Raw genomic sequence first — 26,650 nt, 5'->3', positions numbered from 1 at the left:
CCAGGACTGGCAACACACACAAAAGGAACAGTGAATGCCAGGAGCCTTGTGGCAGGATTGTTTCCTAAAAAGCCAAGTTATCAATGAAATTAATGAAACATTTTATATCGTGTGCAGCAGGCAAAACAGCCATATTTTCAAGTGTCAGTGTGTGAGAACCATTTAAATATATATCAGTAGTCCTCAAGGGACTTGTAGATAGGTGCATGAAACTGTTATTTTTATGTGCATACCTGTATATTGCCAAATTATTCCTGGCATAGTATTTTACCTCCTATCTAGTTAAGATAGGAATCTCTTTAGAACAAGGTGCTCAGTATTTTGTAAAATATATATATATATATCTGTCATTGTACAAATAATAAGCTGTAGATGCAAATGATCACTAATATTGTGAGCTAGGAATTCTAATCCCTAGCTTCTTAGGTGATTGCAAGTTTCTTGACTCAGCATGGTGTCACAAAACATGGAACCTTCTCCCATGCTGAGTGGGGGTTATTAAGTATATCCTAGACCCTGTAAATCTCAGGTTATGGAATTCGTCCCAGAATCTGCTTTTGCAATGGTATTGTGCTGCAGAAATTCATCCTGTATTTTTTAAAGCTAACACAAAATATCCATTCCATATGGTTTTGGAGATGTACTTAAAATATGAGCCAAGTTCAACCTGATGCAGTGCTGTCTTGCTGAGCCCTGAGCTAGTCTAAAGCAATTTCTTTCAGAGGTGTGATCCCATTCATGTCAATGAGATTTTAAGTCAAAGCCTAAAGAAAGTATTTTTAGTAACAGCTTTGAAACCTTTTCATTACTATCTGTTTAAATAAAATGTCTTTAATTTAGGAGTAAATACAGTAAATATGCCTATACCATAATTCCAAGCAGTTTCCCACCTCCTTGTAGATTTCAAAACTCCTATTGTTTGCTACCTATGTAGCAAACCCAAGAACTTCAGTCTGTTTATACACAGCCAATTTAAAAAATCTTTGGCACAGAAGGAATTGGAAATATAGAGAGAACAGTAGTCACAGTAAACAAGCTAGGGATTACTCTGTGGTATTGGACTACTTAAGCTATTGAGGTTAAGAGCTGGCTTTTCATTCTGTCCCAAAGATCATCTAAGGTTTCACTAAAATAAATGACCCCGTGCAGACTGGATTTTGAATATACAGGTTAAAATGACTGGGTGTATAATTTAAGTTGAAGCATTTACTGTATTTGCTGCTTGCTACACTAACTACTATCAAAATTGAACATTTATTTATTCCATGTATGTCATTACATGGGGTGTACAATGAACATTTATTAGTTCCACATCTCAGCAGGAGTGCACAGTGGCTCTTCAAAAAGGGAAAGCAGGCAGCAAGAATAGTAAGGTTGAGTGATGGCAATCTCAAAACCTCTTCTTTTGGCTTAAAGTTTACCTTGCAGGGAAGGACCCTGCAAGGTAACTATGGATATAGTTGATCCACTGAAATGCATTGATGGAAGAGACTTGTATTTGCCTTGGGCAAGAGCTTAAAACAAAGCCAAAGCATTCCCCCCCCTTAGAAAACAAGTATGTAAAAAACCACCTAATTTCTTTCAGTTCATAAAAACCCCAAAACATTTCTCATTTATATCTTCATGTTTTTAGTGGAAAACAAAGATGGTTTTTAAGATGAAAATGTTCTGTATTCACATGTGATCCTTAAAAAACACATGCTATTTTGAGCAGTGAATTGCAAGCCGGCCAGTGAAAGAAGCAGCAATATGTTCCTAGGAAATTTTCATTCCTCCCTCTGTTCTGCAGGGGAATGAAACTTACATTAATTCTGAAAAACAAGCATGAGCAGAGAAATTTAAAATCAGCCATCAGCTTTCTCTGTTTCTAACTCCAGAAATGAACTGTATTGAGGACTGCAGCAATGCTTTCCTGTTTCAGTGCCATGCTGCTAGGGGTACAGGGAACTCATAGAGGGTTTTGAAACCATTCAAGGAAGACAAACTTCCAGGTATAGCTCTTTTACAAGAAAAAACATCCCTAGTGTGTCCCCTTCCTCACTGCAGGTGTGTCAGTAACATATTGTGGACATGTGTACCTGTGGATGGACATAAAACAGTGGATGTGGATGTGCAGAGACATTTCAGTTCTTTTCAGAAATCCTGCCCCTCTGAAGAAATGGGACCTTTCCCAGGGAAATGCCCTGGGGCCAGAATTTCTCTAGCAGCATGAACAGGAGTTGTTTTCTCTAGAGCACATAGAGGGTGTGCAGAGGGAAGACTGCATTTCAGTGTACAAATAAAATGTTGTTTTGTTTAGATTTGTTGGTTGATAACTCAGAGCCTTTGTGGAGGATAAAAAATGAGCTCTAAAAGAACACTGAACCTCTTCAAGGCTGCACATTGTATTCCAGGTATATCTTCACTGTCAACATCCTACCTGAATATTAGCCAATGATTAATACTCCCATTCAAATGGGGCTTTTCTCACTTTTAGGAAGGGCTGTAAATCAACATGAGCTCTGAATATGCAACAGTTCCTATAATTTTCAAGTGATTAATATAGGCATTTGACCAGGAGAAGTTTCAAGCATCAAAGAGTTAAAACTACATTTCAGTAGAACTTCAGGGAACACTCTCATTGCTGCCTGGTTCCTTGCTGGCTCATTCAGAAAAACTAATGTTACATTATACATTTACATTCTTAAGTGTCATCTACATGAAAAATTTTAGCTCTTTCCATTTTTTAAATTGTAGTTAGTGAAACTTTTATGTATTCAGACAAAATAGGCAGCCATAGGAAGAGAGTTAAAACTTGCTTGTTTTGGTAGACCGTGGGACTTGTTGGCCACCTGGCTTACTGACCAGATATGTTTCCTGATTTAAAGAAGCTGCCTGGGTGATTATGTAGTGTCACCAGCTAAATACGGCAAGGCTGGAGGCTCACCGATTTCTCTTTAAAATGCAAAAAGCGCTGGGAAGCGAAGGGCTGCCGCTCCCTTGTGCGGCGGAGCGCGTTGGCTGGGGCGGCTCTGCCACCTGCAGCTCAGCGCCGGCAGCGCCGCAGCCCCGGCCCAAAACGCTCCCGAGCAAGGGCTGCAGGAGCAGGGAATCGCTGCTGACACTGGGAATAGAATGCCTGAGCTCATGGTACGCGGAAGGTAAAAGAGAGCTTTCACATCGGTGCTTCTTGCTATATTCGCTGCTTCCAGAAAGAGCATCTGTTCTCCGAATGGTATAAAAACCCGGCATAAGAACAAAAATCATAAGGATCACAAGGCTAAAACTATTCTTGGTGTGACTGGACTGATCTCAGAGCTGAATATGACCCCTTACTGATGAAGGCCAGTTTGGGCTCTGCTGATATCTGAGGTATTACAGGAATTTATGTGTGGATCCATATTCTCAGAACCCTTTAACTCTGTCTGCAGTGCCACCACTATCTCCTCATATAACTCCCTTCTTGAAAAACACTGGGTTTTGAAACCTGTAAATGCTAGTTTTCTCCTCCAAAAAAAAAAAAATCATTAAAAATAAATCCAAATCTTTCAGATGTGTTTTACTAACACAAAAAAAAAAAAACGAAAAACAAACCAAACAAAAACAAACAAACAAACAAACAAAAAACAAACAAACAAAAAAAAAACAAAACACAAAAGCAAACGTTATTATGTTCCCTATTTTCATTTCCCTCAGCCCCAAGGCTGAGGGTATAGCATTACCAGGGTATAGCAAGGGTATAGCATTACCACTTTGTCAAGTTGGACCCAAGCCCTCTAGCTGATGAATTGTCCATAGGATCCATATGGAAGTCCAGGAAAGTCCCTGCCAGTGTATATAGTACCAAACCATGTGGATGGGTGTGCACTGGACACCCACAAATGCAGGCTGCTCATGCCAGTGATCCCTCAGAGTGAAGCACTGTGCTCATCCCTAGAGCTGCCTCCACCTCACAGCTCTGACAGTGAAACAGCAATGGCTCTGAGCAATGGTCAGACATCAACACAACAAGCTCAGATAACTCGAAACTAATTTTAATAATATTGGGTTACTAGGCATGATGTGGAGTTCTTTCAGTGGGTTTTAGTACTGCAGAGGGAAAGTACATAATCTATTATGATACACATTTTTCCAAATACATTTTAAAAGCTAAAACAAACATAAGTTTTTTCTTTGAACTTTAGGCTTTGTTCAACTGCACACAAAATTAAGACACATTCTAGTGCCTGTGACATCCACAAGGAGCTTTGTGTCCTTCTGGGACAGCAAGAGCGATCTGGTGGATCGGATCCAGCATCATCTGGGGCATTTCAGCTGGCTCTAGACACCTGTGCACAGGCATATGGATCCCACCTCTCGTGCTGCCTAAGTGTGGAACTCAGAAATATCTCTCTTGTCAAGCATTGCCATTAAAGGTTCTGTATTCCTAGGAATGTAGAAATTATTTCTGCAATCGTACATTGTCACTGCACTAAATTCTTGAAGTCTTTAGGCTATTTTCTTGGGTGACTGATTTCAAGCTGTGAAGAAACTGCTTGTAGAAGAGATTGGTTTTGTTGGCGTCCCAAATATTATTAATATAGTACTGAAGTAAAAACTTGTACATTTTGGTATTATCCAGTGCTTGAAAAAACGTTAAAATGGATGTTGTGAAAAAATCTCACAGAGGGAGACTAGATGATCTGTGAGGAATAGACAGTTTAGGCCTCAGGCTTCTATAAGCCAATGAATGCAGGAGAATAAAACATTCCATTAGCTTTGTTTTAAGAACTCACTCTGTCAACCCAGCCTGCCAGTTACCTGCTCACCATTGTTTAAAGACAGCAGGTGGTTTTGGCCAATCAAGCTTTTAAATGCATCTTGTCCCCACATTTTTAAACTGGCTCTTTTGGAAAAAAAAAAAAAAAAACAAGTTACTGATTGTCAATGACAAGTTCTTTGGACTTAAGATAATTGGAGCACAATCATTTCCTCTTTCAAGGATTTGGGTTTGAGTTACTTTAGATTTCAAGTAGGTCTCAAAGGTCACCAAAAAAGACTGTGAGATTTGACATCAATCATTTATAATCCAGTTCATTTAACACTTATGCCAAAACTATAGAGTTCAATGCCCCACTATTACTCAAGTATCCAAAACTGACCTTACCATTTTAGAGGAAATAAATGGTTGTGAATTCCCCAAAAACCAGAAGAAGAATTCATGTGAGTGGGTACAGCTCCCAAGTATTCAGAAGATGAGATTTTCCCGTGTCCTGGAGTAGGGCCCTCAATGCCCATATATTTTTTTCTATGCAAGAGATCAGTCAAGCATTTCTACAAATTGGGTCTGTATTCCATTTTAATCTTGTGTGTGAAGTGAAAGAGGTTATACACAGGATTAGCAGTCAAGATATCCACAGGCAGCAGGGACAGCACAGTTCTCAGTGCACATTACGGTTAGAGCACAATAGCAAACATCTTTGCCAAGATGATAAAGAAGAAACATTCTCTTTGTTGCCAATAATAAATATCTAGGGAAGAGTAAGTATATAATGAATAAAGTGTCCTTAAGGAAATGTTTGAAGAACCTACGTATATATTTCTGTATTTTTAGTCCCAGCAGCAGTAGAGCTGTGTGAGTCTAGTGCTCTGCTCAGGGTATCTAGTTTGCTCAGATATATCACAAGTATTTTTTCTTGCTTACTGCTGTCAGTTCATAGTGAGAAAAATTTAGCCAGCCATGCCATAAACCCAGATTTAGAGAGTCAAAACAATGGTATCCATTATGATCACAAATCTCTTTCTCGCTCACATAGACACACACACAAAACCTGAGCAAGCACCTGCAGGTTTCAGAATAAACTGAATATCAACTCAAAATACAACACCTTTTTCACAATATAAACTGGATCCTGCATATACTTTAGGACCTGATGATCTTAATTTTTGTTGAATACTGAACTAGATGAAAATTCAAACCCAGAGTGCACTATGTGATAGTAGCTTTCTGTCTATTAGATTTTCTTGCAAATATTTATTTACAAAAATATAGTAAAAAAAACATAGTAAAAACTATGTAAGAAAAACATCAATGAGGCAACTGCAGATTCGATTTCTGCAGTTGGAAAAAAATAATTTCTCATAGTCAAGCTCTTCATTCTCCCTGCTGCTTTATGTTATCTCTGTTTTAACTGCTGTTAATGGAAGGCTCATCAAACAGCAGTACCAATACACAGTAATATTTAAATGCTGAATTAGACTCAGTCCTCATGGCAGTCCTCACCCTTTCAACTATTTTCCCTGCATACTTTGGATCTCCATTGATAGGAATGAGAGAAGGGTGCACTTAGAGAGAATGGAGCAAGCGTTGCTCAGCTCTGCAGCCCAGAGAGAGGAATTTGTCTCCTGTCTTATATATTTGTCAAAGAACAAAGGGAAAACATCTCCTGCTGAAGAAATCCAGGACACTCCTTCAGCAAAACTTCCTAAAATTAAGTAAATAATTCAAAACAAGATTTGGTTTAAGTTACACCTTTCTTCAGTTGCCATTCCAACTTCCAATAATTTGATCAACTTGTTGCCCTACTTCTGTTGGGAAAAAAAGCCAAACCTGCCCCTGCTTCTAAATGCAGTTCTGCTTTGAAAAGTGACTAAAAATGGCATGCAGGCTCCATGCTTATTCTGTGCCAGCTACTTCCTTATCATATGTGCTCAGTAAGGAAGCATTTGCAAGTAAGGGACCATTTCCTCCCATGTGCCGGCCCTGCAAATTTCAGGCTGCACCTGTAGGTCAGCCTGGAGTTTTTCTCCTCGTTTAGGATGCCTAAAAACCAAGGCTCTGGCAAACAAGAGTAAGCCCTCAGTCACAGGTGTGCAATTTTGTAGCCTTCTATGGCTTTGAGTGAGGTTTAAATGACTGGAAATGGTTCTGTGGGTATAAACAGGAGAGACTAGAAAGCAGCGTGGTGCTCTTTCTGCTGGATCTGCTGTGCTAACAGGAGTAGAAAGCAGTGAACAATATTTAATTATTAAGTGAAGAGGTAGAAAATATATGACTCTGTTTTAAAAAAGAGGTTTGAAATTCCATACTTTCAGAAATCTGTATCCTATATATTCAGCATTCAAGCAGACAAGAAAAATAAAATGCTTCTCTTTTTTTCTCATATGGGTCATGCATATGATAAGAAGAGAGTGTATAGTCCTCAATATAACAAAAAAAGCCCAAAATTACCTGGATTATTTTGCATGAAACATCAAAATAAAAGATCGTTTATAAGTTCTCATTGTGGTGTGCAGTAGGTCAGAAGAACATGTTTTGCTGTATGTGAATGCTAAACAATGATGGGCATTTTATTATTTATCAATCTTTGCAGCTTTGGCAATGAAGCATGAACATTTTCTACTCTTCTGAAATCTCTGTAGCCTGGAAGATTAGAGTTGAAGTTTATCTGATATATCCATAAATTACCTAGGATAATAAATAGCAAGAAGTTTTCCCAATTCAGAGTTTTTATTTTGCAATCCAAGTGCAGATTAAACTGAACTGTATAAGGCATGCTCCATTAGCAAGAGTAAAAAAAATCCAAAAATATAATTTCCAGCTATGTAAATACTGATCAATGGAGGCTTTGCTTGGATGAAATTGTTCTATTCTGTTTTTTTCTTCTAGTTGTGTGTTATACTGGAGCCAATGCAGGAACTGATGTCAAGACATAAAACTTACAATCTAAGTCCTCGAGACTGCTTGAAGACTTGCTTATTTCAAAAATGGCAGAGAATGGTGGCCCCACCAGGTATGTTTCACTTCCAAAATTCTACTTATTTTATAGTAAAATTAATAGAGAAGCAATGGGAAAGCTTACTTATAAAGGAAAGTAATAAAAATTAACAATGTTCCCAAAGAAAGCCTGAAAATTTTTCTGATATTTTATGATTTCAGTCTGGCACAACTGATTTATAGATGTGCACACTGAGATGGCTTCACTATGACTAGGATATAATTTAGTACAAAAATATGTGTAGATGGAATGCAAAATGCCTACTGGCTCCATTAGAATTCATTGTTTGTGTAATCCTGCTTCCTGCTGTGACTCTGAAATTACAGCTACAATTCATAATTAATTATCTTTGAGACTTATATTAAGTTATTTACAGGCCTAGACCTAATCTCATTCCTCTTACACTTCAAAATAATAATTCTCTCTTTTTTCAGATTATAAAGATTTTTATATCTTAGAGTGTTCACATGGGTGCCCAGGCCAAATTTTGAGAAGAACAATTGTCCCTCTGTACTTTGCCAGTTTAAGCAAAGCTGTGTGATTGTCCTGATTCAGTCTGAGGCTTGCAGGCTTGCAGGGCAGTGCCATTTGGCACATTCATGGGTTCTCCTGGGAGCAGCAGTTTTAATGTGAAGCCCACACAGATGTAGAAGGAGCTCAGAGGGTGGGTGGTTGCTTGTTGCTTGCTGCACGGATGGCAGCAGTGGGGTAGAGCTTGAGGCTGTACCCTCCATCACAGCAGGACCTGCCTTTTCATTTAGCAGTTTCTTGCTGTGTGACCTTCAGCAAGTCCCACAGTAACTCTGACCATCATGATCATTGTCATGATACTCCCATCAGTAAAAGGCTTTTGAATACCTGTATTGACAAAGCAGGGAAAATAAACTTTGTTAATCCATCAGAAAAAAATGAAAGCAGATTCCATTGGTTTGAGTACAAATATCATTCTATGGTTTTTATGTTAAATCTAACACAACTGCTGCTATTAAACTTAGCAATTCAAAACTAATTGAAAAAGTATTTCAGCACCACTTCTTATGGATCATTTTAGTTCTTGCTTAACAGTATCTGCTATTTGCTTTCCTTCTTATCATTTTATTGCAGCAGAACCCACAAGACAACCAACAACCAAACGGAGGAAAAGGAAAAACTCTACCAGCAGCACTTCCAACAGCAGTGCTGGGAACAACGCAAACAGTACCAACAGCAAGAAAAAGTCAGCTGCTGCAAACCTGAGTCTATCAAGTCAGGTACCTGTAAGTCTCACTTTCCTTTTAGGCCTGAATCACTTATGGTGCTTTAATTCTTTCCATACATTGTAAAGAAGGTGCATTCTTGAGCCAAACTATCACATGCAAAAGGCAATCTTGGACAGAGTGCTGTGGAAGTGAGAATTAGTGGAGAGGTGGGAAGAAGCTGTTCTGCAGTGCAGCTTTAATGCACTCAAACAGAAGTGTCCTGAGGATCAGATGTGATTTTTTAAAGGCCTGGGCCAGTTCCCCTTTTTGTCAGGGGGAGTCCCTTCAGTAGTGGTGGGACTCAGATTAGGGCTGGTGTTTTTAGACATAGCATGAACTTTGCAGACTTCACCTGCCAGGTGCCAAGCAAGGATGTGTCCCAGTGGTGCAGGAGAGCTGCACCTGAGAAGCTGCTGGTCTGTCTGTGTTAGTACCTTACCTCTAATTGGTGCCAGGTTCAGATGCTGAACAGGAACAGGTTATGATTTAACTTCTCTGCACATTTTATCTCTTTGTCCAATCACTCCACTTGCAGAGTAGATACCCTGGAATGTGGTACTCAGCTTATCCACCCTACTAGCTGTAACTCTTGACATCCTAATTGTATAGGGACACACCAAGTCATTTCCAGAGTAACACCTGTATCAGCTCTTCAATAATGTCACATTTACTGCATTAGTCACAGTACAGGGGTATTCAGACCCCAAATTGTGACAAAGTGTGCCTTAGTCAATAAGGAGATAGCTTATGCATTTAAAGGCTTGGGAAATTAGTTTTATATTATAGGAACCATAAAGTCATATCCTGGAAATAACATGCAGGTATTTTTTACTGGATTTTTGATCACCAGATAGGAAGGGGTATGTCTCCTCTGAAACTTAACAAAGAATATAGGCATTTTGCTAGCACAAAGCAGACACTTCCTAGGAAGCTTGAATATCCAGATTTAAAAAAGAGGAGTAGACTAACACCAGTGAAATGAAATGAAGATTTTTGTTTAGCAACTGATTTAGCAACCCACTAGTTTACAGCTTTGGGCTTCAGTACATTAAACTCATATTTCCTCCTTGTCATATTAAAATTGGCTCGCATCCCCAGAGTCAGATTCTTTCCCTAATATAGGCATCTCTGTGTTTTTCTGGCAGCACAGAGCAGTCAGAAGGCTGAGTACCTGATCTCCTGGTGGCAGGCACCACTCTGCCCCACTGATGGTATCTGCCAGGAAAACCTTTGGATCAATATTCAACCATATTTAAGGAAAAACTGCAAGGAAGTGCAAAACCAAGCAACCAGCTAGTTCCCTGCTGTCTCCAACTTTAAAGACAGTAGTCATTTTCTGTCAGCTACACCCTGCTCAGAGTTCAGCAGGACCAGAATCTGACGCCCTGGCTCTCTTCAGCCTGCTCCTCCCTGGAGAGAGGATTTTGTGGCATTCAGTGGTAGCTGTGTGTATTTGACTGTTTGAATGTGGTTGAGCCCTCTGATAGTTTTACCTGTCACTCCCACTGATAGTGAAAGTGACTTCAGGTGCTGAAGGCTGCTCCTGACACATGAAGCAGTCAAGGCTGCTCTTGTGATGGAGATGATAGTTGAGCATCTGAGAACTATTGGTGAAGTTTATTATGGTATGAGGAACGGATTTTTACCCTTCTTTTGCTTTCAGGATGTTGCATACTCAATAGTTTTCAACATTCTTTGCTTTCTGTACCAGAGTAACAAAATGGTCCAAACTCTTTTGTATGGAGGATCAGGTTCCATTTTTAGGACACTTTTCCTTTCCATCTGCAAAGGGGAAAATGCTTAGCTGTTCAATTTGACATACTAACAGCTCTTCCCATCTTCCCCACAGCAAAGATAGCAAACCAGATGGAATTGATGGTTTGGCCACCCTGTAGAGTAGACAACTCAAAATAATTTTAGCAGGAGGATATTTTGGTGTAAAACTATTCAACGCTTTTCAGTTTAATAAAGAGATGTTATCCCACGCTTCTTCAAAATTATGCATTCTTTGAAGTGGACCTTGTTGCCATTGCTTTCTGAAGATAGCTGCAGGTAGCAGCAACTTGCTTTCTGTTTCTTCCCCATAACTGTACCTTAAAGTGTATCATTTGATTTCCCTTACATGCAATAGAAGAAAAGAGATCCTTGAACACAATTTGGCAATTTTCAATTCACTGAAATATTCATTTGGCTGTACAGCTTTCTGTGAATGGGACTTTCCTGCTCAGTAGAAAAAAAACCCACCCTACTGAAATCATTCACTTGCCGTGTAAAAAGCATTTCCCCTCTCTTTATTAGAGAAGAGGAATGAAATCACTGCATCTTCTATCCAGATGACTCAAATAACCAGAGCTAGTTTCAGTTCCATTTTTCTCATCCTCCTCTCTGGAGAGCCCCACAATGAGCTCAAATCTATATCAACCCTGGATTAATATGAAGTCCTGTATTCCAAATTTCTCTTTTTCTCCAATGATTTCTTTCCTGCCAGCAAAGTCAGTCTCTCCATCATAATCACATCTAATTTCCTGTCTCTTTTATGCTTCTGTGTTGTTTTAACTTTGATATTAAATTAATCCTGATTAAAGAGTGTTTTCTTGGCCTCTATTCTATGTGATGTTCTTGGTTTAGGACATTAGTAATTATTCCATTTTGCTCCTACATTAATGCTGCATGCAGTCTGGCAAAGATGTGAACCTACCACACACCTCATCCCCATTTCTCACTCACACCATTAACTTCTGTTTCTTTAATGAGGTCTTCATGCCTAGAGAGGCAAATGTCTCATGTTCAGGATAGTGTCCAGATAACAGAAGCACCATCAGCTATGGAAAATCTTGAAGCTCCAGAGTTTTGTCATTTTCCCCACAGCCCCTTTCAGCTCTTCAGATCAACACATTGGGAAAACCTTGATTAATGAGGGAATGTTACTTGCCAGATAGACGTTCTTCTACTAGTAGAAGGAGAAGATTGTGCCATTTCCTCCACCTGCATTATTTTCTGATCAGTTGTCCAGGCAAGGACAGTGCAGACAATACAGAGCCAAGCTCAGAAAGTGAAATGATGTGATTGTGTTTCCATGCATGGGTCAGGTTGGCACTGCATCCTGAAGTTATTGAAGCCTAATCAATCAGTATCATTTGTGCTTCTTGCATTGCCCTAAATTTATTAGCATTTCCACAGTGCTGACACATTCTGGTACATCTCCAATGACAATCCATAGTAGCATCTGAAGGGTGTCTGCTAGTGGGTGGGCATCTTCCCTTTCATCAGGAATTTGAAAATGTTCACTCTCAGTCCATCCTCTTATTTCTAACTATGTTTATACTTTCTCAACTGTGGTAAATAAAATACAAATTTTTGTCCTTTTGACAGTCACTTGCACTCTATTGTATCAAATTTCTCTTATGATGGTGGGATGAACAGTGGTTTCTGTGATTCTGTTCATTCTCAGGCTACTGATTGCAGACCTTCAGGATCCCTTCAGGATCTCTTGTCAACATGACTCTTCTGGCCCAAGTCCCTTGTTTAATACCTTTTCTATGTACTACATATTTCCTACATATTTCCTACATTCTCAATACAAATGCAGTTAGCCAGTGTGCCACATGATTGCACCACACAACTCATTCTTAGCTTGGCCCACTGCTTGTCCAGTGATGCTTTTGACCCAAATCCTGTAGGTGCTGAGGAAACACAGTGTAGTGTGGTGGAAGTAGAGCTGAGTGCTGCTAAAGTCAGCACAAATACAAAAACATTTTTCTCACCAGAAGCTTCCTGTTCTCAGGCTCTCCTGGGTGCAGGCCCAGTACTGCCAGTGCTCCCCACAGGTGCATTGCCTGATTTTAGGGCATAAAGGGGACAGACAGGACAGGGACCCAGAATCTGTAGTCTGCTAAGCTGCCTTAGTCTCAGCAGATGCCAGTAACTTAAACTTGGATCTGTTCATATTCTCAGTCATATCTGATCTTTGGAAGGCTCATTGGGCAGAAAATGGAGTTACCAATTTCCTCTAGACAAAGAGCAAAGATGGGCAAGATTCTGCAAGGTTCATGGAAAACCTGTCTTTCTGATGTTGGCCTTCCTATCATTTTAAAGAAATTAGTTACCTAATTTGGGTATGTCATTGCCTTACCATTTACACAGTACTAATAATTTCCTCTAGTATTTGAAGCTGGCTGCAATATTTTCCCAAATCTTTGCTCAGTTTTCAAGCCTTCTCACTGACTAAAATTGTATTCCTTAGAATTTTTCATATTCTTCTGTTTCAAATACAACTTTCCTGAAAGCCCAAACCCTTGTATTGTAGAGCAGTGATTTGTATACTGTGATCTGTGGATTACAGTTTTGAGCAAGGTCATCAGAAGGGGTCCATCCAGCTATTTTCACTTAAATATCACTCTCTGTTAAGTTTAATTTTAAAAGGGCACATTGATCCATTTTCACATATTTGAAACTTGATAGCAATCCACAACTCTCACAAACTCTAAGAACCATTGCTCTATGCTGCTCCCAGTCATGACCACAGAAATTAATAGGTGGATTTTGCTTTCATTTACTAATGAAGATCCCATTGAGTGCAGTGCTGTAACCATAAACCCAGTGAAATATCATGTGTTGGAAAGAATAAAGCATCACTACATGCCACTGAGTAAATGAAACATTCTTTGTTACATCCAGAGTCTAAAGTAGAACCTCCTTGCACTCTTTAAGCAAGTTACATACTTCAATAACCTCTCTTTCTCTTTGTAGCTTCTGTAAGCTCAGAAACCAAACCCATAAATAAACCTGCTAGTGTGGAAGGGAGCAATGCAGTCTTTTATGTGTTTGAGAAACAGGGTAGGTTTAGGAGGTTTGTAATGGATGTTGTAGAACCAGAGCTACAGTGCCAGGGCCAGAGATTAGTGTCAGAAATTATCTCATGTCTCAAAACCATGCAAATCAGTCTAAGATTTAGTGGTAAAGAGATGAGACAGAATAACTTTGTTTTCAGTTTTTGTGCTTTAGGAAAAACATTCCAAACAAGAACAGAATGTCAAGTTAACAGTGAGAATTATGATGAGATGTGAAAGATTTTTCTCTAGAAAGTGTTTACTCTGAAACCTAATTAAAAAGTCAGTTCTGTTTCTAAAGATCATTTCAATACCAGTCAGTCTGATGTTTTTCTCATGGAAGCAGTGACCATTAGGCTGTGGGCAGCAGTGGGGCTCTCAGTCATTAATAATTTTTGTGCCAGGAAGCTAAAAAGTCAATTATTAAAATAATTACCACTAACAATAATTTTTGTGCCAGGAAGCTAAAAAGTCAATTATTAAAATAATTACCACTAACACAATTCCATAAGAAGGAAAGCAGGAGGAGGAACCCTTCTTCCTTTGACTTAGCACTTAGAGGTGCTCCAGCTGCTAAAACTAGTGCAACTTTCAGTCCTTGGAGGATGAGATGTGCTTGAATGATACACTTTAGAGTGCCAGGCATTTTTAATTACCTTGGGCTTGTGAAGCACTGTTTGTCTTCTTCTGGGGGCTGTGACAGCAGAGCTACAAACTGACCCCTGTAACAGAGCTACAAACTGACCACTGTAACAGAGCTACAATCTGACCCCTGTAACACACTGAGTGAGGCTATGTATTAACAGCAGCAAAGAGGATGGGGAATTTTACATGGGGAATTTTACATTTACAATAGATATTTTTACCTTCAAACTTCACCCGGACATTGTTTAGACATAGGATGACCCCAAATTAAAAAGTTTAGTCACTTAACTGGGCAGGGCAGAGCTAAAATTTTGAGGCTTGGTATAAAAAAAAAAAAAAAAAAAAGAAAGATAAAACCTAGAAACGACCAGTCTGTTAAATAGAAGTGCTTGCATTTGAGTGTTGTGTGAAGTGATCTCTGTTTATATAGCTTATATGCATCAATTTAAGCTTGGATGGCAACTAGGGTTATTACAGGATGAAAGGTATGATATACATGAAAGCTGCTTTTGTGGTTATATTATAAAATACTACATTTCTATCACATAATGTAAAACAACCACTGCTTTATTTACAGTGCTTCACTACAGCCATATTTTACTATCATGAGACATTCCTTGACCAAAAATGTTGTTTCTAATCACAGAGTAAATCATTAAGATTGAGTGACTTCAGTCTAAATCTTTTTTAAACTAATTTAGTCAAATATGTGCTACCATAACTAGGCCATAGCAGTGTGTGCTGCCATGCAAGAGACTAGGGTTTAATTCTTGGATTCTGCTTCTCACTCCATGAGCAGGAGCTAGGAGCACTCCAGAGCTGCAGCCTCAACCCTGGGAGGGATGGAGCCTTGTGTCATTCAACAGCAGTGACCCCCACTGGCCAATTTAAGGAGAAGCATTGAGGGGCTCTAAAAGGAGTCACTTCCAGTCCTCCTCAGAGGTTGGTGGTCATTGCACGGGATCTAGTGAGTGGAGGTTCAATGGGGTGCACTTGGTGGGGTCTTCAGCTTTCAGTCTGAGGAGCAGAATCCTCTGGGGAGGAAAGAGCATGTGCGCTTCCTGAGACACTATTTTTGCCTGATGTAACTGTAAGTGGCAAGATTGTCAAGAATTTTTTTCCAGATGTCCTGTAACGAATGCTGTGATATCTATCTTTTAAATAGAGTGAGGGAAAACCCCACTAACCTCAATATAATTGTAGTTCAATTCCCAAAGAGAGAGAGAGAGGGACTCAATAGCATAGAGGGAAATACAAGTGCAAACTGTTCTCTCAGTGGGAGTCATTATATGAAAGGAATAATATTTGAAATGAACCTGAGAAATCAGAGGTGGAAATACTCACAAGGTCATTGAACATCTCCCCACTGATGCACAAATGTTACCTTCCACAGACAGAGATTTTTTCCCAGCCTAGTGTTAGGGGACCTGAGCACTAAAACTAGCACTGTTCCCATGGGATGGTGAATCCTCAGCCTGCCCTTATCAGGAACAGGAATATTGTCTTAGGAGTGGGGATTACACTTTTGTTTACTTAATGCCATCTTAGTACCCTAGTCTACATCTCCTCAGATTGGCCTGGAGTGATTGTCTTCCTTTCAGCACTTGCAGCTGTTGAGCACATTTCCCCCTGCCATCATTTGGTGGATGTAACACATATTTAACTCTCTCACTGCCTCCCCAGCCAGCTGCTGCAGCCCCACAGTGACTCTGGACGTGCTTGTCTGAGTCCCATCCCAGGTGCTGACCTCGTGCTGGTCTGGCAACAGAGAGAGCTTCAGGCCTGTCTGTGACCGTGTTCACAGGGGTCTGAGGATGAGGGAAGAGATGAGGATCTGACTCCATGTTTCAGAAGTCTTGATTTATTATTTTGTGATATATATTATATTAATACTATACTAAAAGAATAGAAGAAAGGATTTCATCAGAAGGCTAGCTAAGAACAGAAAAGAAAGAATGATAATAAAAGCTTGTGTCTCAGACAGAGAGTGTGAGCCAGCTGACTGTGATTGGCCATTAATTAGAAACAACCAACATGGGCCAATCACAGATGCACCTGTTGCATTCCACAGCAGCAGATAATCATTGTTTATATTTTGTTCCTGAGGCCTCTCAGCTTCTCAGGAGAAAAAATCCCAAGGAAAGGATTTTTCAGAAAATATCATGGCTACACCTGTCCTTGAGAATGCCAAAGTCAAAGGAGCTGTTGCCACCTCGGTGTGTGACCCTGTGTTCCAGCCCCTGTGGTCCTTTTTGCCTGCCCTGTGACCCTGCACACTCACACCCAGCTCGCTGTCCTCTGCCAGGGCTCCTTGGTCATTAATGCTCTCGCCACGCATTAGGTCTGGCCCAGCAGGGCACACTGCACATTGCCTGTTATTTAGAGGGATGGGATGAATTAGAATAAACTTTTGCTTATGAACGCCTTTGTCTTTTAAACTTCTATGTCACAAAGCTGTGGGTGAGGTATTTTTAACCAAATATTTTATGGATATATGGAGTAACAAAACAGACAAAGTGGACGGGAAATAATGTAACAATTTTCATATATTCACTTTTTTTTTTACATAGCACAGGCTGAAAATGTGATACAAACATTCTTTTGTAACATGCCAGCCTTTGCTGAGGGATATCAAGAAATAGTGTAAACACTTGCAGGCAATAATTTGTATTGTTTTGTGGTGAAGGAAGTAGATATCTGATTAAAAAGAAACCTTATTAAATGCAAACATTTGTCTTCTGTTTGCTATTAACATTCATAAGGAGGAACAGATCCTTTAAAAAGTGAATCCATTGTTCACCAGAATTCTTGGAAGGGCTTGTTAAATCAGCAGGAACAAAGCTATACATCTGGAATTACTGCACTTCTACCAAGCACTACCTGATGCCCTGACACCTGAGCTGCATGAAAAGATGCATCCCACATATTTCTTTAGCTGTTAGCACAGCAGCCTGATTCTCCCTTGAACAGAGAGAACAAGAGAGCTCTCTGGCTTTGCACCTTTGCTTTCCAATCTCAAGTTTGCACCTTTCTATCCCATGCTGCTTAGGTTTTTTTGCAACAAATCTGTGATGCACTGGAGTACAGTAGGCGGTTTACTTGTTTTCATGGAAGGACAATTTGTACTTAAAGCAGTGATTAGATGAATTCTTTCTTTCTTGCATGCTTTAGTTTCTGATGAGTACTAGCTTCATCAGTGTAATTATAATTAGCACTCTTCATCTTGCTTTTACGGTACCAGCTGGACAGATTGGTCCTCTTACTGCACAGATTGGCGGCAGGGTTGCCTACATGGAGTTAGGTGACAGGCACCATGAAATAACAGATGGTAAATTCAGGGCTTGTTGGCAATCAGCAGGTTTTTGCTAATGACTTAATTAGCTATGCAAATTGTCAAATCAGTGTGAACATTGTTTTTATCGAAAACTTTACCTAAATTAATTACCATAATTAAGTAGCAGAATGTCAAGTATATTGGATGCGTAAAAGGGCTTGGCTGGCTATGGATAAGAGAGTTACCATCTTTATTAGAGTGCTGTGCTCCACGTTTGAGAAGTCTGAGGATAAGAAATGTGGTTTCTTTTAAACTACTTTTAAAATACGCATATCACCAAGTTCCTACTGAGATACACCCTGGTGCCTTTCCAAAGAAAATGGCTCAGGAAGGATTTACTGGATAAAGGCTAAATATTTTAAGGAGAAGTTTAAAGGCAGTTTCACAGCCTGTTTGTTTGCTAAAATCAGGCATACTTTTCAGCCTACCTGCTTTTCAGTTCTGGGGTATCTGAGATCCAGAGCCATGAGCATGCGGCTACAGAGATGTGTTATAATTTTTAATTAAATTAGAAATAAAGTGTAAGCCTCTCTCCTTGTTCCTACTAAATGGGAACTTTTAACTCTGTTGTTCAAATGTCACAAAGTAAAAGAGATGCGAATTCTCTAACATAATTTTTTTAAGTTGATTTTTTCTCTCTCAAGGTTTCCATATAACAAATATTGGGTGCTGTTCACAGGATGTGATGGTGGTAGGAGAACCAACTCTGATGGGAGGCGAATTCGGGGATGAAGACGAAAGGCTTATCACTAGATTAGAGAATACACAGTATGATGCAGCAAATGGCATGGATGATGAAGAAGATTTCAACAATTCACCTGCACTGGGAAATAACAGCCCATGGAACAGCAAACCTGCTGCTAACCAGGAGACTAAATCTGAAAACCCCACACCACAAGCTTCCCAATAGGTCATTCTGCAGCAGTGCCCACTGCAATGTACCTCAGTGGGTTATTAATTACTGTTTCACAGCATTCTTCAAAATAAAATTTAAAAGAAACACCTTTCAAATGATACAGTATCTATTTCTAAACTAAAGCTATCCGACTTTTTTCATTAGGGAAAACTCTTGTATAAGCTTCCGTATACATTCCTTGGAAGTATTGTCATACAACTAGATACTGGCACTGACCTCAATTAAAATAATTGAAAATTAAACAGCATCTCATGGCAAATTTCTGACAGTGCATTTTATTGGAAGGGGTTGTTTTTTTCCTCATCAAACAATGGCCATATTTTAACAAGTCATCAGTGCTCAGGATCTCATTAACATAACTATGTAAAACTTTTTACAATTGTAATATATTTTCTGCTTTTCAACTTGTACCTGAAATTTCTTGTTTCAGAAAAAGATCAGCTTTTAAGGAAAAGTAAAGTAACTTTTGTTCATTCTTTAAATTTTCTTTCATCAGTTAATCATTTAAAGGATCCAGCATTTTTAATTTACATTTAGCTGATGCCAGTAGATATTCTATCCATCATTTAATAAAAAATACTGAAACAAGAAATGTCTTTTTTTCATCAAAGACATGAGAAATATTTTTATGTGGAAAAAGACACCCAGTCCTATGAGAGTTTATGCTTTGTAAAATTGCTGTCGATCCAGATATTTTAAAGCCATGTAATCCATTAACTTTGTGGGCAGCTTAATAAATCTAAAACTTTTTTGTTTTTATTATTGTATCTGAGTTGGCTTTGTTGTTATTTCTTTTCATAGTATATTTCTTGTATAATATTTTTGTAAAGCCCTCATTTTTTTGTTTTACTTTTTCATTTTGTTTTGTTTTTTATTCTGGTGTATTTATGTGAAACTTTATAAAAGAAACTAATTTTTTTTCATTTACATATTAATATGTTCAACTCATCATGTAAAGACACAGTGAGTCAGTGTGTTATATAATACAACTGTATTTTATGTATGCTTTGCCAATAAGTGTGCCAATAAACTGTGTTAACAAATGTGCTCTTATACAGCATTTACTGTTCCTTGTATGCACAACAACACACCCGTGTTCAGGATCATGCACCAGGGGTTTCTGGAATTAGTGTTTCACTGAATTGCAGTCATTTTCCAGCTAAAGGGAAAGCCTATGGGTAGATGTGAATCACTTGCAGCTCAATTTGGTTTGATGCTCTTTTCCTAACAAGGATGTGCAGCACCACAGGTGAGTTACAGCACTGAGAGCCAAGTGTGAGGGACTGCAGGGCATCCAGCCAGAGAAGCTCCATCCTCAACTTTGCATCCCTTGCCTTCCAGGGCCAGGGCTTATCAGAGCAGGGATTTCCACTCTGCTGAATACTGTCTGATAGTTTTATGATGAGAGGATTTTAAAAATCCTCCTTTCTTTGCTTTGCTATCATATCAATTGTTCACAGGCACCAGTGAAACCCCTGGAGTTGTGCAGGTGCCCCGAGCACAGCCCAGCCTGCAAAGCCCTGGGCTGAGCTGCAGGACTGAGACACACATAGCCAGGCACCCTGCAAGGTGCCCTGAGAGTGGCAAACACAGGAAGAACTGTCAGCACAGAGATGCTGAATCCACACAATCCTGCCTTTTGTGCAGGGGAGTGGTGTTTTGTTCTTCCCTGAAACTCTACTTTCAATATTGCTGACACTGTAAGAGCAGCTGAAGAACTCCTGGGTTTTTCAGAGTGGCTGTATGTATACCCAGCAGCCAGCCTAGGCAAACGTGTCTCCTTAGCATATATACATATTTTTTTATTCATGCTTTTGCTGGATGTGATTCCACCAAACAGGTTTGAAGCCACCGCTGCAGAAGGAGTACAAGGCAAAGCACCCTGTGTGGCCACTTGGTTCTTGGTGAGACACAGCTCCCTCCCAGCCCCAGGAACCAGCCTTGGCCCCTGATGTCGGGTCACGCTCCTGCAAGCAAAATCCTTGTTCAATGAATTTTGGTACCTATGGTGCTCCTTGCAGGAAGATAGCCTAAAAGACATTCCAACGCTAGAGCACAAAGCATATCAACTATAGAATTTAAAACTAGCTAAATAATAAACATGGATAGCCATGCTGCTCCTTTGTAACACTTTCAGATTGTAGGAAACTGTAGTTTTATCATTCAGTGTTTACATCAGCCCCGATTTCTCCATGTAAATAATTAAATTCACAATGTGTTCCGTTAGGGGATCTCTGGCTTCTATATAACCACTATAACATTACAATTATACACTGTAATTCTAATGTTCAAGAACACTAATCATTCATATTACATCTCCATGAGCACACTCTAAAAGGCGTTCCTTATTATTAATCTTTCAAGACTGGCACTAGTATTTCCATTTTTAAAAGATTTATGATGTCATATTACTCCTGTTGTTTCAGTAAATAAACACAGGAACACTTGAAAAATGGGCAACCGAGTCCTTAGAGTGCTGTCCTTGAATTAATCTCCAAGGACACTTTCTCCATATCTCTTCAAAACCCTCATCTACAAGCTATCAATCCACCCTATTGTGGTTAGGGTGAGCAACAGATACAGCTAGCTGATTTTATTTATTCACTTATTTATTCATAAAAGAAATGTCCAAAACAGACCAGCTGGAGGAAGTGGTTGAGATGGGCAGCAGCTGGACTCAGTCTCCTCACTGCTACCTCCTCCAGCCCTGTGCCTGGGCTGCTGCATGGGCTTTTCATTTCATGTTTGAAATGACATGGTAGAGCCTGTGATCCCATTTCTGGTCCTAAGAGCTTATGCCCTGTCCTCAGGGATGCTCCCCACAGGCTGAGGATTAAAGAGCAGTGACCACATGAACTTATGGGTTTTATGGCTTTTGTTTGTGGGTTGTCAATAAATGACACTAGGGATTCCATGTGCTCCATGACTGCCTGGCACAGAGCAGTGGGAAAGGTGAATAAATACCACAGGTGAGTTGAAGCAACAGACTTGTAAGGGCTGAGGTTGCAGCCTGAAGAATGAAAACTGGAAACCAATAGTTAATTTTACTGTAATCTAATCTCACCACCTACCAGAACATTGTATCTCTCAGAATTTGGAAGGAAATAATATTTTTGGTACTTCCCCCTAGGGAACTCTGAAGCTATTAAAAGGAGGAAGGAAACTTATCTCATGATGTTGAACTACTTTCAAAAAGAAAGCTCTTGTTTGTTTTAGCTAAATGGAGGGAAATACTGGCCCTGAGAAGTGCCTGCACAAATCAGAGGGAGGAAATTCCAGGAGTTTACTTGGAAAAGCTGAATCACATAATTAGTAAAGTGACCAAATACAAACACTAATAACAAAGCTGGTTGCTGTTATAAAGAACTTAAATCATGGAAGAGTCACAAGCACTGGTGGGTTTTGATGGTTCTTTGAATTGCTTTTTTTGGGAATTGTTTTAGTTTTTGGGGGGTCTTTGTTGAGCAAAGCCCATTTTTTAGAGAACTTTCAACTCCTGTGAATCACCAGCTGGTCTCACCAGCTGCCCCTTGTGAGAACATTTCAGTTCCTAAAGCTCCTTCTTTCTCTCTTTCCACAACAAGCAAAAAGAAGCAATATTTGCAAATTTGCAATCTCTTCAGAAAGCAGCCTTTCTCAGGTTTCATCATCATTGCATTGATATGTATGGGTCTAATGATGTGGTAGGATAATTGAATTTGGAAGGAACCTTGTATATAGGGTATAACTTGTTATAGGGTATAACTAACATTTGCCTTCTCTCAGCATCACAGCACTGTGAAAATCATGACTAACTTTTAGCCTTGGTCCTGGAGGGGTTACTGCTCTCAGAGATTTGAGAAGTAACCAGCTTGTGTCCTTGGGGAACAGAGCAATAGCACCCCGTGCCAGAGAGCCAAGGGTGGTCAGTCAGAGTGTGCAGGAAGACAGAGGGGTTAGAGGGGGAGGAAACTTCCAAAGGAAAAGGCAAAATACTGAACACCACTGGGTGTTCTCTAACACTGGGGTGGAGAGAGGCTCCCTACCCAGCCATGGCTGCAAAACACCATTAAAGGAGTCTAAATGATAGAACAGACTAAATTTTGCAATTTCACAGCCTCCATGAAAATCCCATTTTAGCAAAGACAGGATGAAAGAGAAAACATGAATGATTGATATTGAAGGAAACCCAGTTTGTGTCTAATATATCCTGGAGAAACTGCTAATGGAAATTGAATAGTCCTGAAAATATTTCCTGAGACTGCAACTCTGATCAAGTAGCCCTATGGTGATATATTGCATGTCCAAATTAAAGCTGCCCTGGGGCACACAGAACCCCAGCAGCTGGTTTTACTGTGCAGGACTGGGTGATTTGTATGTTTTTTCTAGCTTTTTGACAGCATATTTTTATACAAGGCTAAGGCCTGAATCTTCTACTATGTAAGAGGAGCTACTGAATATTTAACATCCCATAGAACTGATGTTACTCCAGCATGTCATTATGCTCTATTAGGAAGCCTGGTGGTGCCCCACTGCAGAATGGCAGATGGCACCTTTAGATAGAGAGTCACTTATGCAAGTCTCTAAATTTATGGACCATACTCATACATTTCTTGAGAAAATATGTATTTCCACTGAATGCTCTCTGTATTAAAATCTGTTCTAATTTACCATGTTATTTTGACAGCAACTAGTATCAATTCTTTAAAGGGGAGAGGTTTTATTGGGAACGGTGATGGAGCAATCTAACTGTAAAAGCATTTCTTCCATGACCCTGGGAATCACTTCTGAAATAAAAGAACTTTATCCTTCACATCAAGAAATAATTTTTAATGGGTCTGTGGGCAGTCTTAATTCATAAGCACATTTTAAAACACCATTATGCACTAAAGATGACATCAGGAAATAATTCACTTATGCATACAGAATCAAAAACTTTATAAAAAGCATCCATCTACAACAGAACACAAACACTCCAGCTGCCCAAGAAATTCCCAATTCTGCTTCCATCAATTTTACAGGGACCAAGATGAGATTGATCAGCTTTAGTTTGAATAAAATACTGAATCCATCCCTGATAATTAATATTACAGGTTACTGCACATTAGCAAGGGAATGTGCTTCTGCCAAACCAGATAAATGCCAAGTGTACCTCTATGCAATGTCCAATTTGGTTGGACAACCAAATTTAGGATCCTTTAGGTCAGTGCTCATGACTGGAGTCCAAATTTCTTCAGGTTCATTCTCTTTTTTTTTTTTTTTTTTTTCTGTGTATGGTTGTGGGGATTTTATGAGCGTGGCATTTTTAATTTAGGAATATTTGGGGTCTTTTTTTTTTCTTTTATCTGTTCAGTGCCCTGTAAGTACTTCTCCGTGTCCAAGACCATATCAGTTGGAAGGTGACAAGCACAGCACTTGTTAGTGTGTGTGTAGCAGTATTTTATATTATGTTAAAAGAAACTCTGTATGATCTCTGGAGATCCTCAAGTTGTGTATCACCCCAGTTTAATTAATAGCTCTGTCTCAACAACTCTGAATTCATCTAAGTTGCTATGCATAATTTTCGATTGAACAGCTGTAATGTATAAGGTTAGCAATCTCCTTTGTAATGCATTAGGAGACATTCTAGCAAATGCTTGATATAAAGCAGGCATTTAACACTTCCTTATCGCATTCAACTGCGACTCTCATTTCATCACATGAAGTTTCATCCTCCCTGAGTAATCTCTTGGGGGGTCTAAGTACTGAAAAAGCTTTTAAGAGCTGGTGTTTTGTGCTTTCAGATGCTGGGGATTTTTTTTTCCCATTCTATTTTTTTCCATCTCTCTTTGATAGCTTATGAATATTTGTTTGTCATTTTGCACAAAGTTTTTTAACTTTCCATCTTCTTCTGGCCATGTGCAAAACAGAACTGAGGACTCGCATGTGCTCCACACAGACAAACCCATCAAAACCAAGGTGGGTTGCTCCTGCCTTGCCAAGAGAGATCAAATTCAGCAGACAGAAGGTGTGAAATTTAGGAACTGTGATCGATACTGGGGCTTGTGTCTGTCTTTGACTGCAAACTCCATTCTGAAAGGGAATTTTCAGCAGTTTTCTTTGAAATCTCCCCTCCAGGTTGAACTCATGTTCCAAAGGGTGATAACAAAGGGTGAGCTACTGAGACAGCTTTCTTTTCATGTGAGTTTGTCAGCAGCTCTGCGTCTGTGTCTGTGCTTAGACCACCAGCTCCTCCAACGTGAATCAGGTGGGAAGTGCTGCAGGAGCTGGGCTTATTGCTAAGGTGTCCCTGGACAGCAATCAGGAACCTTTATTGTGGTTCCTGAGCTCTGCAGCAGCAATGCAATTTCATTTTTGCATATCACAGAAATCTCCTCTGCTGCCCTTTGTTCAACAGGGATGGGGAGCTTCAAGTTGGCTTTGTTTTGCTGCTATTTCAGCCTAAAAGCTAAAAAAATATAACCTGTATCAGCCTTCTTTCTTCCAGAACATGTATTATTTTTAAATATAACCCTTTTATCAAAGAAGTCAGGACTTCCTTGTGAAGGGCCTAACTCAAATTTCACGCAGCAGGATTTGGCTTTACTGTAGATGCTGGTTGCATTCCTGAGAGGGAGGAAAAAATACTAATGGCCAGGTTATAATGAGGGGCTGAACATTGGCACTCCACAGGGAGGCAACATTTTTGAGCTCAAGACCATGTAATAGTAGGATATGGGCTTTTAAAATGGAAAGAGAGTTGTCGAGTCCTATGATTTTTCTGTGAGGCCCACAGCATGGCCAGTCCTCAAGTGGGGAAGGGAACTGCTGGGGGAGGAAGGAGTGGTCTGGATAATAATTGCCTTCAAACAGGCTGAGGCTTCTGAAAGTGGCAATCTACCAGACAGCAGTTTCCAAGGAAAGGCCATATACAGGGGGAGAAAACTGCAATCAGTAAGGAAGGAAACCTTCCAGCAGTGGGCCTCATGCAGGCACTGCCACGTACCAGGATGGGCACACAGCTGCAAGGTCAAGACTCGAAGGGGAAAATGGAAAATTGATCTTATTTAATATGTTTCTAATTTTATTCACTTGTTTTATTTTTTAATAATCTGTGACCATGCTGTTCAGTGCCAAAACTTCTGATTTCTTAGCTACAACAACCTCCTTTAACTGATTACCAGGCAGATTAATTTGAAATATCCTTTGGGGTAGAAGAAAGCAAACACAGGGACAGTCTACCTTAAAACCAGTAGATTCATTGTGTCACATAAAAGCCTGGCTGCAGACACAGCTTTTATGGGACTGTTATACTCATTTACCTGCACCTCACCCTCCAGCCAAGTACCCTACAATCTCCTCCACACCAGTGCCTTACTTCGGAGAAGGTTTGTGGCAATTTGGCTATCACTGAAAAATGTCTGCCTAAATTGCTGCAGGCTGTAGTGAAACATTCAGAGTAGATGAACAGAAATAATGATTTCTCAAAATCATGATTCTTTAATATTTTGTTTTGTTGTTTTGGGTTTTTTTTTGTTTGTTTGCTTGGTTGGTTGGATTTTTGTTCAACCAAAACCTTTTCATTTGTTTGGAATGTGTTTTTCCTTTTGGTTCCTTCTGGGTATTGAAATTTTAAGTTGTACTTCGATAATTTTATCTCCAGATGTCATTGTCATGAAATTACAAGCACCAAAAACTTGTTTTCAGTTTAAAACAAACAGTTAAAATTTTCTGGAGCTGGAAGTAAAGTATCAAACACAAATAGCTCTGAACTAGCCAGGGGTGGGCTGATGAGGTTCCCTTCTCAAGGCTCCTGACTAAGCCACAACATTTAACAATGTTAAGTGACAGATTGTGTCCTGCCCAGCTCTCTGCAGAAATATGCTTGTAAATGTTGCAGAGAGATAGCTTGAAGGACATATGAATGATATAGAATGATGGAGATCACCCAGAGTATCAGTTGTTCCATCTTTCTGCTCCTCTTCCTTCCCCAA

At 39.6% G+C, this 26,650-nt stretch overlaps 1 protein-coding gene across 11 annotated transcripts in view; it reads left to right on the top strand.

Annotated features, from left to right (window-relative positions):
• LDB2 (LIM domain binding 2) overlaps positions 1-19,751 on the top strand; it is a 367,165-nt gene extending 347,414 nt beyond the window's left edge. For 3 of the 11 annotated variants that reach the window (XM_063157678.1, XM_063157674.1, XM_063157680.1), the window contains 3 exons: positions 7,628-7,751; positions 8,841-8,992; positions 18,462-19,751. In XM_063157678.1, the coding sequence (XP_063013748.1) occupies positions 7,628-7,751; positions 8,841-8,992; positions 18,462-18,692 (507 nt within the window). In that variant the 3' untranslated portion in view covers positions 18,693-19,751. Of the gene's footprint in view, positions 1-7,627; positions 7,752-8,840; positions 8,993-15,247; positions 15,391-18,426 lie in introns of all 11 variants that reach the window. The other 8 variants (XM_063157682.1, XM_063157683.1, XM_063157681.1 and 5 more) reach the window with 8 other exon arrangements.
• Positions 19,752-26,650: the final 6,899 nt, after the last annotated feature.

Source organism: Melospiza melodia, chromosome 5, assembly GCF_035770615.1.
Source record: "Melospiza melodia melodia isolate bMelMel2 chromosome 5, bMelMel2.pri, whole genome shotgun sequence".
Taxonomy (NCBI): domain Eukaryota; kingdom Metazoa; phylum Chordata; class Aves; order Passeriformes; family Passerellidae; genus Melospiza; species Melospiza melodia.
Note: the sequence above shows the minus strand (reverse complement) of the source record. Positions and strands in the feature narration are given on the sequence as shown.